This window comes from Harpia harpyja, chromosome 6, assembly GCF_026419915.1.
Source record: "Harpia harpyja isolate bHarHar1 chromosome 6, bHarHar1 primary haplotype, whole genome shotgun sequence".
NCBI lineage: Eukaryota > Metazoa > Chordata > Aves > Accipitriformes > Accipitridae > Harpia > Harpia harpyja.
In genome coordinates, this window is record NC_068945.1 from 55678902 (window position 1) to 55697599 (window position 18698).

An 18698-nucleotide genomic window follows, 5' to 3' on the forward strand; every position below is an offset into this window, starting at 1 on the left:
TTTCACATTTATCTTTGTCAGCTTAACTGGTAACTTCATCAAAAAGTGAAACCAGATTTCTTTGCCAAGATCTGATGTTCAGCAAAACCATGTGAACTAATTGTTTATCAGTTTATTTTTATTAGCTTTTTCATTATTTCTTCCAAGACACTCTGGTTTGGGTTTTCAGTGTGGATGCAACAGCAGCACTCAGCTAGCTTCTCTAAGTTGCCAAATATTCCAAGATTCAATTAGAAATTAATATGCTGAGGCCCAATATCTCTCCGACTTTTTTGGAACTCATGGCCACATTATTCAGATTTGCTTATGTAACAGAAATGATTTTTCAGCTGGCACTTTACACTTACTGAGGGAATCAAAAAAACATTTTTATCTGATTGGAGTCCATTATCATGCTTCCTTCTTAGTATAGAAGAAATACTGAACGTTTCTGTCACTTTTCCATCGCTAATAACTATTCTATTGTCCTTTAGGTAGATGCTGCTATTATTATTAGAATTTCTTTTGTAAAAAGAAGTAAACTTGTCTTTACTGAATACCGATTTTTCTCACCTATCTTTGGCAATTGTCTGTACTCCCATTTTTCTCATTTTTACTGGTTGTTGTGTGCCCTTCCTTGTTTTTTATGTTTGTTGCGTGTATTTTTCTAACTGTCCCTTTCAGCAGTTGTCTTTAATAAGTCTAAACAGGCTCTTCATTCAAAAATTATTTTTTAAATATAGTAAATAAGATTAAAAACCTTATTTTTTATTTTTCTAACAAACTTTTTCAAGAAATCCTCAATTTTCACTCAAAAAAGTCAGTTCGGGAAAAGAACTTTCTTTAAACATCAAATATAAATATAAACATTTGTGATTTATTTACCTTTTTAGTCCTTAGTAGTTGACCATTGTCACTGGTCCTGTGGAGCTTCCAGTTTGCCATTTGGTTATCGATTCATCTTTATGTGTTATGCTAAGATGAAACTAGAGCTCCTTAATGTTGAATGCAGTACCCACTTACTTTAAAAAAAAAAAAAGTGAAATTATCATCTGTAGCTTCTAAAATCTCAAATAATTTACTGTAGACTTCCAGGAGTCCCATAGAATGTTTGTCTTCAAATACTGGAGTGTTTTTCTTTTTTTTTCTGCATTGCAATGAAATGCATAATGAAGGTTGACTTGTTGATCTGTAACAAAACTAAGTGAAAACGTTCCCTCCCTTGGGCTTTTTTCATCCATATGATCACAGTGACCCATCCGTATGTGCCCTAGGATTTGAGGTTCTGAGCACTGTAAAACAGAGAAACTTTTTTCATATTTTTTTATCAGTATTTTACTACTAGACCAGATAATACACTTGACCCTCTCACTGTGTATCAGTACTTTGAATTAATATTGATCTTAGAAACTGGGCATGAAGATTTGTTCATATGTTTTTACATAGTTTTTATCTAGTAAAACTACATGATCTAGAGTAAAAAAAATTCTTCTCTTTTCAGAAAATGTAATTGCCATCTGCTTAAAAGCAAAAAAAAAATTAATTCCTACTCTGAGATACTGTAATTTTTGTCTGTCATTTAACTTAATGAATTCAGAGCAGTTTAAAAAAAGTAGATGCTCAAATCCTCTCTTTCATAGCTCCATGTTTGCCTTCATTGAATTACTTAATGCAATTCTGGTTTTGTGAATAAGTTACGTTTTTTTGCTTAGTTACTGGCCAGCACTCTACATTTACTGCAGTTGGATCTGTATTCTGACTAGCTGACTGCTGTATTTGTGGTACCACAGGATATGGAAGTCTCATATAGTTTAATTCCAGCTCCAGAATATGTCTTGGTGTCTAAATCTTCTTTTTAGTTTTATATGCATATTGTTTATATCATGGTTCGTACATTTTTCTATGTTAAAATACCCTTAGAACAAAGATTAACAACTTTCCAGTATGGGAGAGTCCACTCCAGCCACACAAGCTGTACCTTCTGCTTAACATCTTCAGCAGCTACGGAGAAACAGAGGTTTTGTAGTAAGTAGCCCAGGAAGGTCAAGACTTGAGTTATTTTGGACCCTCCTTCCGGTGTTTCCGAAGGATGTCCCATGGACAGCGTCATCTCAAAGTTATCTTTTTCTGATTGTAGAAACTCCACACCTATTAACCATTCCTTCTGTAGGAAGAATGCACCGAAGGTGCCGTTTTTCAGACACAGAAGACTGAAATTATGTGAGACTTCTGAATGGGGGGAAGCCCCAAACTGTACAGCAATGTGCAGACAGGCAAATGTTGCATGTCTTGGGATACTGACAACAGTGTGGTCTCTGGCAAGAAACTCTTCTTACCTGAATTGCAATATGCCAGCATACTTCAGAATATATACTGATTTAACAGCGGTTGTGTGTTTAACAAGAGTCACATGAGTAATGCACTTGTAGAAGCTCTGCACTACCATGCAGAACTACTGCAGTGATGTGCAAGAAACAGATTGTTCTTTGAGTACAGTTTGCTAAGGGGTAATTTTGCACTCTTTATAAATACATTTCATTTTACCTTTAAGCGTGTACATCAAGTTAAACCTTTAAGATAACAATAGATTAAAGAATCTCTGTGTTTTAAGAAGTTTTTCCTGTGTGGGACAGCCTTCTCAACTGTCACCTTTATGCTGGCGATTAAAATTACAGAGGTTAGCTTAGTTCTGTGCAATTCAGAAAGGAAAAGATAGTAATACTGTTAAGGAGATTCTCATGCTTCTATATGAGGAATTTGGTTTACCTTTTAAACATCATCATTGCATTTGTATTTAAGAAAACTTGTGTTTCTTTTGTTTGCTCAGTGTGGAATAATAGTCTGAAAATTGTCATTTTTGCATGATCTGTGTGTGAATTTGCTTACAAGGCAGATAGTCAACTATTTGGCAAAAGCAACTCTTCAGGCACTGTATAGGAAGAACAGAGTAAGTGAGATGTTTTCATTTGCAGCCTCCAGTGAAACCTGGGCCTAAAGCTCTGAGAATTTTAGTTTTTTAAATTAATATTTTTTCTCTGCGTTTGTTGCAGTAAGGAGGGATGTATAATTTATATATTATATACCAATTGGTAGTCACAAGACATCCAATTTTGAAGTTGTTGGGTTGATTTTTACCAAAGCAGCTCTTGTTGTTGGATATTTCCTCATGCACACAGGAGCCAGAAATGTTAAAATAATGTTGGAATTGAAAATCACTTGTCTCTATCTTTTTTGCTGCCAAATTGAGAAGGTAACATTTGCTAGTGTCACAAATATGCTGTGGTGGTAGTTAAGTTAGGAGAAGTTAGTTATTGCAAACTTTAGTCTGAAAAGGGCCAACTAAGCTAATAATTATATTGGGAATTTTTATTTTTAAGTTCATAAGATTTTATTAAAAATACATTTTAGTAATGCTCAATTCATCAAGGATTTAATACTTTTAAAGGGACTGCTATTAATATCTCTATGCTTGAAATCTCTTTTCTCCTTGTTTCCAGAACTTGTATGCCACTCGGACACATCTAGGCATATGAATTTTTTTTGTGTTTGTTTAAAAACATTAATATTGTTAGTAAACTACTTTGTTATCATGGGGAGTTTAGTACAGCATACACATATCTGATATGTGCTTGTGTTAAAGACATGAGGCCATATGTAAGGGGGTATGTTTTACTTAGTACCAAAGACTTACTTTGTTTATGAATAGTAGGGGACTGGATCTTAAAAAAAAAAATATAAAGGTTCATTTTCATAATTCTCTACATTGCCAGGCTTTACAGATGCCTGGTTTTGTAAACATTTGATTGAACAAAAATAGTCAATAATGGTACTAAGTATTTCATTTTAGTCTGGTCTGAAGATACTGTGTCACTTGCATCGAAATTTTTGTACCTGTGGAAGGGGATTAAGTGACTGTAAATCTTTGGTACAGAAAATACAACTTGAAGATTTTTCTTTGGTTTTGCAGCGTTCCTGTTCCAGTAGTCAGTCTAGAGAAAATTCCTAACCTAGTGAAGGCAGATGGTGCCAACGTTAAAATGAATTCTGCAACCACTACCACCATCACCTCCTCCTCAGCCTCTTCATCCACCATACCTGCTCCAACTTTGGTTAAATCTGGTTTGACATCCAAGTCAGTGCCACCATCACCAGAGAAGATTCTGAACGGCAAAGGAATTGTAGCTCCATCAATAGACAAGAAACACCAAAATGGCACTAAAAGCAGTAACAAGCCTTACAAAAGACTTTCAGGTGAGTGATGTTGTAGTGCATCTTTTGAGGTAGTCCACCTTTCTTCATTAATATTTCTATAGCTCAGAAATAATGTACTAATAAAATGCAGTAGCCTGTTTTTGGTTTAATTTTTTTACTGCAAGATGCCAGTTTGCATATATGAAAAAGAAAGCTTTCACACTCCTAGCATGTGTAAAATATTTTCAAAGTACACATTCTGTTTAGCTTGAAATTAGTGTTTAATGCGTTTCTCAACTGGTCAATAAGCCAAATATAAATTTTTAAGGAAGTAAATTCATTAAAACAGAAAGGCAGGTGGCTTCCTCAATCCATTATGTAACTGGGGTCTGTTCACAACAAAAGAAAATGTGCCTTGGTTGGGTGACTTTGTATGGTCATGATCAAGTTGGAACAGTTGAGGTTTAAGACATTGGATTATCCACCAAGTCACGATTTTTTTAAAGAATCTTCTTTCTTGGTTTTAAATACTAGAAAATTCTAAGAAGGTATGGGAAATGCTGGGGAAATCTTAAAAGTCACAATTCCCTTCTACCCCTCTCCCCCTGCAATTCAGACATGAGTGAAGAAGTTTGTAGTGTGGGGATTTGATCTTTCTCGGGAACACAAGATGGTGGGGTTGAGGGAGCAACATTAAATGTGGAAATGCCCTGCATGGCCTTAGGCAGGGCAGTATTGAGGGTGTAGGTCCCCTTGCAAATCTGCTACCGAAGCACAGAACGCCCCATCGTGGGAGGGCAGAGGCTTCATTAGAAAGGTTGCCATCCATTGGGAGGAGGAATTATTTTCCATGGAGTTCCCCAGAAGTGACCCATGCCAGCTGTTGGGCAGCAAGTAGAGAATTTGCCCCCTAAAGCTGAAAACGTGTTTTTGTTCTGAATGAAAGGAAACAAAGTGTTTTGAGGGATTTTTTTTTTTTTTTTTTTTTTTTTTTTGAGCAAAAGTAACTGAGTCAAGTTTACGGCTTCAGAAGCTGTGCAGGGTCTATTCATCAGCTGGCAGTACTTTGTGATTTGGGCAGGAACTTCTTGTGTGTACTGAAAGGCTAATTTTGCTAATGGCAGCACGATCCTCATTAGATCGTCAGTTTGGCAGAAAGATAGTTCACATGATTTCTAAATGTGCACTAGTTATGAACCAAGTATAAGTTGTACAAGATAAATGCTTTCATTTCCAGTTAAAGAGTGTGCCCCATTTTTTGACTGAATATTAGGGTTTTTTTTTTTTCTTTCATTTTCTCAAATTTGGCAGTTAGCCTATGGTACTGCTACCTTGGCTTGATTCCAGACCAGTGCGAGGTGTTTGCTAGGGCTGTGTGGGGTATGGAACAACGCCATTGCCTTAAAGGATTCAGTACACTGATTGCTTTCTTAACTAGTTAAAGGTGGCATATAAGAAAACAGAACCATTGTTCATTTATAGCCTTCCACAAAATGAAAAAATATTACAAGAAAGTAGCTGATTAGGCTTTTAAACCTTACATTTCATGTGCTAAGATCCAATTTGTTATTCTAATAAAAGCTCTCTATATTTAGCAGTTAATTTAAAATATTCGTTTCTTTTAACCTATTATTTCCTTCAATGGTTTAGATGCTTAATTTAGCTAAACAATTCTGAATTCCTACTTGGGCAATTGAAACTGATACTTTCTGAGATACTTGTTTTCCTCGTGTCACCACATACCACCGCAGGGCTGTAGGTGATACTCCTACCTTTTTTGTACAAGTGCTTGCTGAAACGTGTCATAAAGGAGAATCATTTCTGTAGGACCTTCCTTCAACTTGCTTGCTTTTTCTGTGGAGGTGACTCCATCACTATTCTGTCTCTAAGCTGTCACTTCCAGTGTCCAGTGTCTTCTAGGCTAGGGAATGTTTCACTGGTGGAAATTTCTGCACAGGACTGTTTGAGTACTCCAATAGGCATTAGTTTATTTTTATATGGTTAACAAATCCACAGAATTGATACTTTTTTTTAAAGCTTCTCTGTCATTATCAGATTTAGAATCTGTTCAGTCTTGCTTCTACTGCTTCATGTATTGATGCAGCAACACAGTAATTTAGTGAAGATGCAAATAGGAGAAGTCCTGAGAGCACTGTAGATGAATTGCCTGTAGATTGTGTGTCACTATGATGGATTCCTCTCCATTACTATACAGGACTGCGCAAAGGCTGAGAAAAAGATCTCGGAAGGTCAACGAGATGATTATTTTAGATATCCCATAAATTTCATTCATTTCACATTAAAAGAATGAGACGGTGGCTAGGGGATTTAGGTTTCCCTCAGTCCACTGCTGTGGAACTGTACAGCTGTTAATTTTTGAAGCTCCTTAATAGGTCTGGCCAGTTTACATACATGTTCTTTCCTTTTTAGCAACCTCCACTCTCTCACACCATTTCCCTGACTGTGGCTGAAGTTTGGTTTTTTTTTCTTTGCTGAGAGCTCGTGGTTGTTTGGGTGATGAATGAACCTGCCCTCTTTTCAGGAGCGCTGTCATTGGTGAGAGAGAGGAAGCAGCTTGTGGAACCACAAAAGACAGTCTGTAGCTGCCCAGCATAAGTGGATCAGTGTTCCCTAGTAGCAAACTGAAAAAAACCCCAACTTTTTTTCCTAAATCTTCCTTAGTCCTTGTTCTCTTTGGGGTCAAGTTAAAGAATGCAGATGCCCGGTTACACCAAGAATCTCTCTTGTATTGCAAACAGGAGTTTGAGACAATTCAGTCTTGGCCTTTCCTCTTCTTTCGGTGAGGTTAAAATGAATGCTCTTTACTTCATCCACCGAACGTGAAGAAGTGGAATCCATTCTGGAGAAACAGCTTTCTGAAGCTGTGCCTGTGCACAGGAGTCCAGGGATTCTCATGCTACACATTTCCTAATACAGAGGTAGTCAGAAGCTGCATGTCATTATTGATAAGAAGGTGATATCTTCATTTAATGTGTTGCCCAAACCAGGCACATCTGTAGCTGGCAATTAGATGTTCATGATTTCTCTGGAACAGCCACGCATGCTTCAGCCAGGAGAAGTGGTTCCCTGTTCGCTTTCCTTGAGAAACAGAAAATACTAAACGTGTTATTTTGTTCTTTGGTAGATGGCGGAGGCTTCCACTTTTTCTGACTATAATTCTTGATGTTGATTTTACCTCTATATGTTTTCCTAATAACTGGCTTTGCTATTTTCAGTCCTGCAAGTCTTGCTTGGTTGGGACGCTCTTACTGACTAGTAGCAACCTGGATGCTTCCAAAGGGAGCACTTTTGATTTTTGAAGTATGTTTCCCTGTTGGTCTAAAACAGTCCTCGCTTGGTGACTTTCAGAACATGCTCCACAGCCTTGTAATTACCCTCGGGATTTTTCATTTGAAGGCATATTTATAAATCCATATAGTCTATTTAGTTTGGGTTTTAATTTGCATTGAAGGTTTTTAGACGGGTCATTCAGGAAACTATGATAGGAACATCATACTCTCAAAACCCAGGAGTAATTAACTCCTTTAGTTCATGAACATGCGTTTTGATCCATTAAGTAGAAAAAAATGTTTATTATATTGTCCTGGTTTCAGCTGGGATAGAGTTAACTGTCTTCCTAGTAGCTGGTACAGTGCTATGTTTTGAGTTCAGTATGTGAAGAATGTTGATAACACTGATGTTTTCAGTTGTTGCTCAGTAGTGTTTAGACTAATGTCAAGGATTTTTCAGCTTCTCATGCCCAGCCAGTGAGAAAGCTGGAGGGGCACAAGAAGTTGGCACAGGACACAGCCAGGGCACCTGACCCAAACTGGCCAACGGTGTATTCCATACCATGTGACGTCCCATCCAGTTTAGGAACGGGGAAGTGGGGGGGGGCAGGGATTCACCGCTCGGGGACTGGCTGGGTGTCGGTCGGCGGGTGGTGAGCAATTGCACTGTGCATCATTTGTACATTCCAATCCTTTCATTATTGCTGTTGTCATTTTATTAGTGTTATCATTATCATTATTAGTTTCTTCTTTTCTGTTCTATTAAACCGTTCTTATCTCAACCCACGGGTTTTGCTTCTTTTCCCGATTTTCTCCCCCATCCCACTGAGTGGGGGGGAGTGAGTGAGCGGCTGCGTGGTGTTTAGTTGCTGGCTGGGGTTAAACCACGACATATATTTAGTCATACACAGCTACTTTTCTGTTTCCGTTGTGCTGTAAAGACCACAGAAACTATAACTACTTGTGATAGATTTCAATCCCTTTGTAGATGTCACCAAAAATAAGTGCCAGCTGTTTTTTCCAAGCTCACTTTTTGGTATGTCTCTGCTAATAGGTCAATAACATAACCATTTAATGTTTCCTTTATCATTTTTAAGTCCATATAGCAGAATACATAAAACTGCTAATAATTGTGATATCTGGATGACAGTTCTTGTCTGATGTAGGCTACTTGGCATCACGTTTCTTCTTCCGTAGAAGAACATAAAGCTGTTCTTGCTGTGATGCTGTCATAACATTGTAATATAGCTGTGAACTGCTGTCTTCATCTTAGCTCTGATTTGTTTGTTTATAAAGAATTTTTAGATGCTCAGATTAAATGTTGTATTTGAGTACAGGATGTTTATTATATCTGAATGTAACACCACTGTATAGTTAAAATAGGCTTTGGCAAATAGTTTATATTCCACTATCAAACAAAAGCAAACCAGTCTGCCAATTAAAACATACAATGTCAAGGTATATAAAGATAATGGTAGATTTTTTTGGTGGCATAAACTAAAAAGCATATGTCCATAGTTTTGATACAGCTCTGCAGTGCAAACCCTGAAATTATATTAACATAACCTAAAGGAGGTGATGCTATCTGTGGTACATAAATACTAAAATATTAATGAAAGTGAAATATGCAAATGCAGCATATTAAATATTAATGCACTTTTAATGTTAATCATTAGTAGAACTCATGTAAATGCCTTTTTTTAATAATCTCTGCAAACTTTAAACTCCATGCCTCCCTTCACTTAGGGAAATAAGAACTAACATGCACATTATTTTTACACAGATTTAGGGGACAGATTTAGATGAATTTTGTTTTTAAAATGCCACTAGTAATCTCGTATTTGCTTTTGAGACACCACAAGTTGTTTTTCAGAGTTTCCGAGTATGTCAAAGAAATGGTGTTCAAAGCACTTGTAATATTTAGTCTATATGTGTCTTAGCCAAACTCAGAAGCTAGATTTGCAAATGCTGAATTTCACGGCCTCAGAGGCAGCCAGCATAAGAGAGGGAATTGAACTCGTGGGTATCTGGCTTGGTCCTGTGTTTGGGCCACTTGGCTGAGTGCAGCTCTGTAAGCAGACTTATTTCTATGAAGTCTGTGACTGAAATCCTGCTCTAAATAGTTTGAAACATGTAAGGACAAAAAAAAATGCACAACTGTACGAGTGATGCACGTGCTGGGGTTGGGATCAGTGGTTCAGGCTGAGCTTGGTTGAATTAAGTTCTATCAAGCAAAAATTATAACTACTCTGGTTAAAATTTCTGTAATAATCTATTTTTTCTCTTTTTTCTACCTACCCCCTCCCCCATCAAACAGAAAGAGAATTTGACCCAAATAAACACTGTGGAGTACTGGATCCTGAAACAAAGAAACCTTGCACAAGATCGCTCACCTGCAAGGTATTTTTCTTAGAAGATAAAATATCAGATGCTTTGTTATAGTTTAAATCCTACCACAGTAGTTTGAGAGGTCATACCTGCTCCTGTCTTACAGACAATGGGTATGGTATTCAGACGCTGTCTTCAGGTAATTCTTTTGAGTAATTCTGTTTCTTTGAATCAGAGCATCTGCATTATTCCACTGATATTTCTAAAAAGATTTTTTTTTTCCTTGCCATTTTGTTATGCAAAAAGCATTAATGTTTCATTTAGAAGCACAAGTGTTACTTTAAATGCTCCTTTTTTGGTTCATGTGTGCAACAATGTTGAAGTATCATCATTTCTTAGTAAAAAAAATAAGATGATTTTTGTATAATAAATTACTTGGATGCTGCCCTTGTGATAGTAATAAGTCTCATGTCAAAAAGTAGCAGCAATGTAAGAAAGACATTTATAACGAACATTGTATGGGTATGTGCTGCCTGTCAGTAGAGATGATCAGTTAAATTCGCTTTGAAATGTATTCACATTTTTCAATCCAATGAAATCAATTTTTCATTGTAAGTTAAGAGCTACAATGATGTTACTTCTTAATATTTTAAAATTATTAGAATTATATTTTCTGTCTTGGAAAAGGTAAGTCAATAGGCTATTACATGAAAATTGTTGCAAAAAGTAATTTTAGCCTTGATGTTGGCATTTCTTAAGAATGACTTCATAAATTATCAAAGATAATATGGAATAACAGCTTTATTTCCATAACTGTGGCTTAAGTTGTTTGAAGTAGATTGTATCTTTTAGAGTTGTAGTGTATCGGAAGTATAGAGGACTCATAAACAATGTCACGCACACACAAATGCTTTTTAACCACCCTATTTTTAGACTCATTCACTTAATCATCGACGAGCAGTTCCAGGCCGTAAAAAACAGTTTGACATCCTTCTAGCTGAACACAAAGCTCGATCCAGGGAAAAAGAAGTTGCAAAAGACAAAGAGCATCCACCATCTGCAAGAGAAAGCTATCAGAGCCAGCCCACACCAGCACAAGACTCTCTGTCAGGATCTTCAGTGAACTCTGGACAAGAATCTAAAGTAACATCTCCTGCAAAATCTAGACCACCAAATTCTGTACTTCCAAGGTAAGCAATTCTCCAGTGTGGAATGTTGCATTCTGAAGGTGCTGTAAGAAATGTCATAGTCTTTCATACAGCTTATTTTATAAGCATTCGGTACTTCTTTAGGCTATTGCGTGATAAAACATATTAATATAAGAGTTTGTGCTGGCAGTAGAAGATAGACTATGCTTATATTAACCTAAATCTGTCCATGGTAGCCTGTGGTCTGATTGGGAATGAGGTAAGGAGTGGTGTCCACCCTCAGCTCAGAATTGCAGAATAACTGCATTTTTTGGCTAAAATGGTCAGTAATAATTAGGAAAGTTTACATTCAAGTAATTCTGGCACATTTGGGAATAAAAGTCTACATGAATCAGGGTAGGTATCAGTGGTGAAATTCTGCACATTTATGTAGAATTTTTCTTTGCAAATACTTCACCAATTACATCACTGGAATGTCTTGTAAAAAAAGGTGTAATTTAGTGTAAATGACAATGTAAGCAGCTAGTTCTTAAAACTATTGATTTGCAACTATCCATAGCATGTCTTTTTCTCATTTTGAAGATGTTTCTTAGAAAGGACAAAAACAGTCTTCAGAAAGACAATGCAAACATCTAAAGACATCCCTTTAGAAAAACTAGTATGAGGTATTGGATCCTACTGAATTCTAATTGTCCTCTGGTAAACTTCCCATATGTTTTTTTTGTTTGGGGGTTTTTTTGGTACTAGTTTTGGCTGGAGTAGATAGAACTGAACTAGTTGGTTTTGTTCATATTGTTTCATATTTCTTTTCTTTGCAGAAGCGTTGCTCAGGATTCGGTGCCCATTTGGGGGCTTTTGTACTGATAGTCCCTATTGCAAAGAGATACTTGTATTTGCTATCTCAAGTCTTACAGAGACAGCCATTTCCAATGTTTTCTGTGTGTTCATCAAGCCATAATGAAATTTTATTCATACAGTGGTAGAGGTGGGCCTTACAGGGTTTGAGTGAAAGGACAACAAAAGAATACCCATAGATAAATTGGTGACAAGTCTGCATAATTCTTGTAAAAGGAGTGACCTTACACAGTCCTTACATAGAGAGAAGCACAGAGGGACAGGCATACATTGGTTTTGGTAGGTATTATAGTCAAAGAAGCAAAACTGGAATGCAATTCAGTGACAGTCAGCTAAAGAAGTTGCAAAGGTAGTGGTACATGAGGAGGATGATTTTAGCAGTCATACGTTGCGTTTGTACAATCTACACTTCTGTTTCTGCTGCAGTGCCTCTGTTCTGTCATCCTGTCTGTTTTTGCAAGCAGCCGTGCCAGAGGAAAGCCTTGCTACCTCCAGCTCTGCTGCTTCAAGAGGTTGAGTGCTCCCTGCTCTGCTGAGGCAAAGCTTGCTGGTTTCACTGGTGCTGACTTGGCTTGACCTGGCTGACTTTTCCTGAGGGCTAAGGAGCACTCGCACAATCTATCCCTTGCAACAGCAACTGCAGCAGTTATTTCTAGCTGATAGACATCGGTGAGCAATCCCTGCTCAGTTCAGAAGAGGGCACCTATCGACAGTCTTAGTGACTGCTCTGTCCTGATGGCATAAATTCATGAGACTGAAGATGATCTTCTTCAGATTTTGCTCAACGTGGACATCTCCTCCAACCTCAGTGGTCCACATACGTACTTGGTTGCACAGACTGTAATTAAGAATCCTTTTCCACCCCCGCTTCTAATCTAATTTGTTTCCAAGCTACTTTTGAAAGGCAAGGCACCATCATGCCGTGTGGTGCAAAGGCATTCCCACTTTGTTTTATTGGATTTTAGACAAAGGTGAAGAAAACCTACATGCTGTAAGAGGTCCTCCCAGTTACTTCCCTTACTAATCTAGCTGTAGAGGATGTCAGCAAAACACTTACTATATTTAGTACACTAATTTGAGTAGGGTTGTGGTATGAAATAAAATTTCATAACTGGACCCTTGGGATTAAGCAAGTAGAGTAATGGTGCAGTGTAAGAAGATTTTACACATCTGATTTTTGTTTGCATTTTTAATGTACTTTGCCTCTCTCAAGATCCGAAATGCAACTTCATGGCAAATTTAAAATTTCAGGCAATACAAAGGCACTTCTGCTAACATGATGATAACCCGTGATATATTTCTGACAAGACCAAATGTCAGCTGTTCTGTATCTTTTGCTGTCCTTCATTATGTGATCATTTCTGGTATAATTTACTTTGATGCTTGACTCCGGCAGGTAGGTTTACAGAGCCTTTGAACACTGATGAATTTAAATGTATATTCTCCCTCTAGACCGTCATCTGCAAATAGCATAAACAGCAACAGTTCTTCAAACCACAGTGGGTATGTACCAGAACTGCCACTGCCTTCCATGGGAGGAGATTTAACAAGCAGATTGTCCAGTGACGAAGGAGAAGTGGATGGAGCTGAAGAATCTGAGAAATTAGACTGTCATTTTTCTGGACACCATCCCAGACCTCTTGGGGTATGTGTCTGTCTCTGGCATGCCTTGCCATTATTCTTATGTAATTGGAGAGGGGAGAAAAAAGAAGTAATTTAGTAAAAATGTAAGGAATAAGTACCTTACATTCTGAAAACTGTATTCTAAAGAGAACAAATACATTTAACAGAAAATGGCATGGGTGAGATAAGGTAGGAGGAGAAGACTGGTCAGTGCATGTGACAAACAGGTTGCAGGAAAAGATGAGCAGCAGAAAATCAGAAGTTCTAGTTTTAGATTTTCCTCTCAGTAGAGGTGCAAGCTCAGGTGTAATTCTGCTAAACTGAGGAAAGTTGCATTGTTTTAAATGTGACATGAACAGATAATCTCTTTGTTGTCATAGTTCTTAGGAAACTGTACCTTGCAATTGGTTATAGCTCTGAAAATCATATGGCAGCAAAGGGCTATTACAGTGCTTTGTTTATTTTTGTAGTCTGGTTTGAAGCAGTAATTAAATATCATTTATGTGAGTGTATATGGACTTGCTTCATTCATCTAAAAATGGAAAGTCTAGAGCACGGCGTAGCCCATCTGCTCTGGTGGTGGCTTAAGTATGTGCTTCTCTGGCAGCTGTTTTTGTCTTTCTCCCATGTTACTGAGAAACTTCACTGTAAGTAGTAAGAGCTGCCTTGTGGCGTTATCTCTGCGGTGTGAATTTGTTTACACTGTACAAACCAAGAAGCAATGGGAGAACTCTTGAACTTGTAAGCAGTTGGTTCTCATCAAAATTGAGCCAAGGAATAAAATTAATGAAGACTTTGCTTGTGTGTTTTCCATATGATAGGCAGAATAAAACCAACACTGTGATAACTGTAGCATCGTTTATGTTCCCTAGAGCAAAGGAGAACTTGTTATTGTCAGACATCAGGAAGATGTATGAGCTGAACACAAAATGACTGTCAGATGAAATTCTGTATTTGGTTCTTACACAGAGAATAAGAATTATTATAGTCCATATAATACTATGAAATGCAGGAACCTCCTGCTTCATTGGTACTCTTGTATTCTACTTTGTTTTTGCTGACTGCTTCTCTGTGAATTAAAAACTAAAGGCTCACTGCATGTGCCTCCTCCACACAGTTTAAAAAATAATCTAAGTGCAGCCAGTTCTTGTACAGGCATCATGAGTGAGGCATGGCTGTCAATAGCCATTTTGTTTTGGGATCCTAGTTTTGTACCAAGGCAAATCCCACTGACTCATCTGTTCTTTGAAATCTTAGCATCTCTCAGCTGAAGCAGTTACTGATAGTGCAACTGTTCTTAGTCCATATCAACGTGAAGTCAGAAAAAATGGTTTAAATTGCCTTCAGCACAGTTCATGCTAACTTGCTAAATTTCGTATTGAAGTAGACTGTTTTCCTTACAAAGTCCCTTTCCCAGCTAGGCCTTAGTAGTTGACAGGGAAAAGGCAGCAGGTTCTTAAACTACCTCTTAGTGGTAACTGATCTGTGTCACTGGGAGGTGAGGCTAGTTTATCAACTTAGGTGTGGTTTTAATTAACCTGTTTAACCTTGTCATGAAACAGACTTAAGATGAACAGTTACAGTCACCACTTGCTGTCCATTAAGCTGAAAAGGATTTTAAACAGATGCTTTTCTACTGCATCAGTAGCTTCTGCTCTCAGCCAGAATTTGTGTGACTTGGTCCCTGCATGATGAAGAGTTGTCTTGTTTTCTGAGGATGATTTATAACAGGTTTCTCTCCCACAAATAGGTGTTGCGGCAGTTCTCTACGTAATGTGAGATCAGTAAGACTGAACTGAAGAAAGGGTAGATTCCCGATCATACCATTTCAGTGTAGTAGGACTTTTCAGGATGTGCTCCAGAGGAAGTGGTGCAAATACTCCTGAGCTCTGCAGAATTCTCAAAATATTTACTACTCCTCTAGATGATTTTCATACACTGTGAAGAGTGTATCCGGTGTTCTGTTGTAGCGCAGGTGCCATGGACAATAATTTATTTTTTTACTAAAATGTCACTGGTTTGTTTGTTTATTAAATAGATACTAAAGATGCTCCCATTGCACCTTTTTCCTCTTCAGTTATTTTTATTCCTGTTACACGATTACGTGATTTAATGTGCACAGAACGGTGTAACTGCCTTTCTGAGGCAGTATTATTAGCCAGAATTGCTTCCTTAGCAGTACCTCAGCATTTATATTCTTTCCCTGTCAGACATAGGTACCTGATAGTAAACTGACTTGTTAGTGAAGTATGAAGTATGCTTTACACTAAAATGAAACATTATGCACATATTTCATATATCATGCAAAAAGTATTTATGCTGCAGATAGTGAAAAACACCTTTTTAAAGGTGTTTCATATGCATGATACAAATTACAAAGGTTCCTTGATATATAAATTACAATTATTTTATAATGCAGAAACATTTTTTTATAAAAAATGTTGAAATATCTTTTCTTTCAGTTTTGCTCATATGGCAGTCGCTTAATGGGAAGAGGGTACTACGTCTTTGACCGAAGATGGGACCATTTTCGATTCGCACTAAACTCCATGGTAGAAAAACACTTGAACTCACAGATGTGGAAGTAAGTGGGATTTTTACACTTGGTGGGTACTTTAACATTTTTAATTCTGTGAAACTTCTAAATTAAACACTCCATGGGAAGCGTTTGTAAAATTACTTCTGTATTAAGGCATAGCAGTAATACGAGTCCAAATTTTCTCTTCTCTGTTAAGGAATATGCAGCACAACAGGACAATCTCCTATTCTGATGTAAACTTCTTCCAGATTTTGGACTTTTTTTTTAGTCCCTCTGAATCTGGGGAGGAATAATTCAGTAGTTCTGTTAACATTACTTAAAAGCATTAAAACTCAGTGTTTTCTGGATTTGGAGATATGTTTTGGTATCATATCATTTTATAACACACAGGTTAGATTTTACCTAGATTTTTATACCTGTATCATGCGCCCGTATCGCCCATTCAGACTTTGCTCTTTAAGACTCATGTGTTGTAAGATAAGGAACTTGGTATACATTGCCTGTGCGTAAGATGGAATATGATAGTTTTTTAGTCCATAGTGCCCTTACTGGCTTTGGGGTCTTAAAATTCTGATTATTACTCACTATTGAAGCACCTCTATATCACGTATGCAAGTTCCAAGCACTATACGCTTTGGCTACATAGATACATTAAAATAGACTGCACTTCTAAAAAAGATGCTAATTCTTTAAAAAAAAAAAAATACTTGAACAGCTCATGGCATCTGCAGATAGGATTGATTTTTTGGGGGGTATTCTGCTACAGAATATGCATTCTTCTTCCAATGTAATGACACTAAAGTGCAGTGTTTCATGTCACTGTTTATTATCAGGACTGTGTTATATTCATTGGATGCCAGCCATTAGATAAACAAGGTTTGATTTTTATTTAAATATTTTTTTGAAACACTAAAGCTTGGCTTGTCTGACTAACCTGGTAACTTGATGGTAACAGTGCTACTGTGCTGGGAGACATAGTTTGGAAATGGTTGGGTTTGCCGTAAAAGGGCCAGTTTCATGTCTGTTTAGAGGCAGATCATGTTTGATCTGCAAGGGGTTCCTCTCTTCTACTTTGTCAATTTGGCTCTTAACTAGTGTTTCTTGCCTTCCACAAATAAAACTAATTTGGTTTCCTTAAATAGGAAGATTAAAACTTGTTATCTATTGACTTTGTTTGTCAGGAGAAAAGATACTCAGGCATCTAAGAAAATGTGTCACTAGTATCACTACTATCATGAAAAACAAAAATAACCTCTGTAGTAGCTATATGATACAAGAAATAAACAGGCCTCATCCTGCTCCTACTAAATCCAATTGTAAATGTTTTCCCAAATTCTAGCTGTTTTCTGTAATCTCTAATATTTTAATAAATTCCATCCATACTTACTTGTCTGTATAACACAGGAAGCTCACAGTGCTTAACCCCTATTGTATTCTTCTACTGTCCTCAACCCTCCTCTGGACTGATCTTTTCCTGTCTTCCCCAAGCAGGGGTATGCGTAAAGCTGTTCTTTTATAACCAGCGCTAGTGCAGCTCTGTAGCTGTGGCTCATCCAGTTGAGATAAAGGGTAAAGGGATGCAAGGCCATATGTCGAGAACAATAATAACATTTACAAAGTACTTTTTATCCCTTGTTCTCAAAGTATCTTACAAAGGTGGGTAAGAATTATTGGCCCTTCTTTAAAAAAAAACCTGAGGAATGGATCTGAGAAGCAGCTTTGTTTGCGTAGCAAGTCACAGGCAGTAGGACTTCCTCACTTCTGGCAGCATGGACTGTATGTAATCCCTTATGTAATTGTACCATAAACAGTGTTCTGTCTGAGAGTCTCCATAGGAAGAATACCAGGAGAGAACACTTGTAATTAGGATTTCATTTATGATAAAACAGCACAGCCAGTGCTGCTCTTTTATCATACTTTTTTGAGGGCAAGAGTAAGCCTTTAAAAACTGAAAAGGTGTCAGTAGTGAGGATAACAAGGGCAGAGTTATGGTGATGTACAGCTTCTTAACAAAGAGAAATAGGATTAAACTGTGAATTAAATTTTAGTCTAAATAATGAGAAAAGCTCACATGATAATTTTCCAAGAGACATTATGGAAGTCTGGTTCTTTGTTAACACTGGACTAGATAAAATAATAGAAGATGATGGCTGAATAGAAAGGAATTTGAATGCATTCTACTAATTTCACAGGTAATATTACTAGATCATATTCTCAGAATAGTATTCAACTAGTTATAAAGCTTATCAAGCACTGTTTAATATTTTGTCAATTTTTCAATATCAGTGAAATTAATCAGTAACTTACCTAGTTAATCCCATCTAACCAGCTCCCAAATGAGCTGTTGGGAATAGCACTGCATTTGGAAAGGGATGAGCTTTCCTCCTTTCCTCTTTAAGCTCAGTGATTAAGTGCTTCACAACCCCCCAAACTGGCTCATTTACTACCCTCATCAAATCTAACCTGTGAGTTTAGGTTGATATTGAAACTGTTCCACAACTTGAACTTTCAAGCAAAACATATGCAATGAATGAAACATAGTGATTAGAATGTTTGTAGATCCCACCATCAGGCATTTAATTTGCATTTTTTAATTGTTTGGTAAAATAGGAGAGGAATAATGGAAATTAAATTTGTAATAAAGTGATTAAATTGTAACGCTGTACTTAGTTGCTGCATGGGGCACTTGTGCTGAAGTGGAGCTCAGTTCTGGTTTAACTGAGTTACACAGTTTAGGGCTCATGT

The 18698-nt window shown here is 37.2% G+C and overlaps 1 protein-coding gene across 3 annotated transcripts in view; it reads left to right on the forward strand.

The window, feature by feature from the left end:
• The window catches only part of ATXN7L1 (ataxin 7 like 1), a 131689-nt gene that overhangs the window by 90885 nt on the left and 22106 nt on the right, over positions 1–18698 (forward strand). For all 3 annotated transcript variants that reach the window (XM_052789847.1, XM_052789848.1, XM_052789849.1), the window contains exons 5-9: positions 3947–4230; positions 9778–9860; positions 10722–10978; positions 13244–13436; positions 15877–15998. In XM_052789847.1, coding sequence (XP_052645807.1) covers positions 3947–4230; positions 9778–9860; positions 10722–10978; positions 13244–13436; positions 15877–15998 — 939 coding nt within the window. The remainder of the gene's footprint in view (positions 1–3946; positions 4231–9777; positions 9861–10721; positions 10979–13243; positions 13437–15876; positions 15999–18698) is intronic.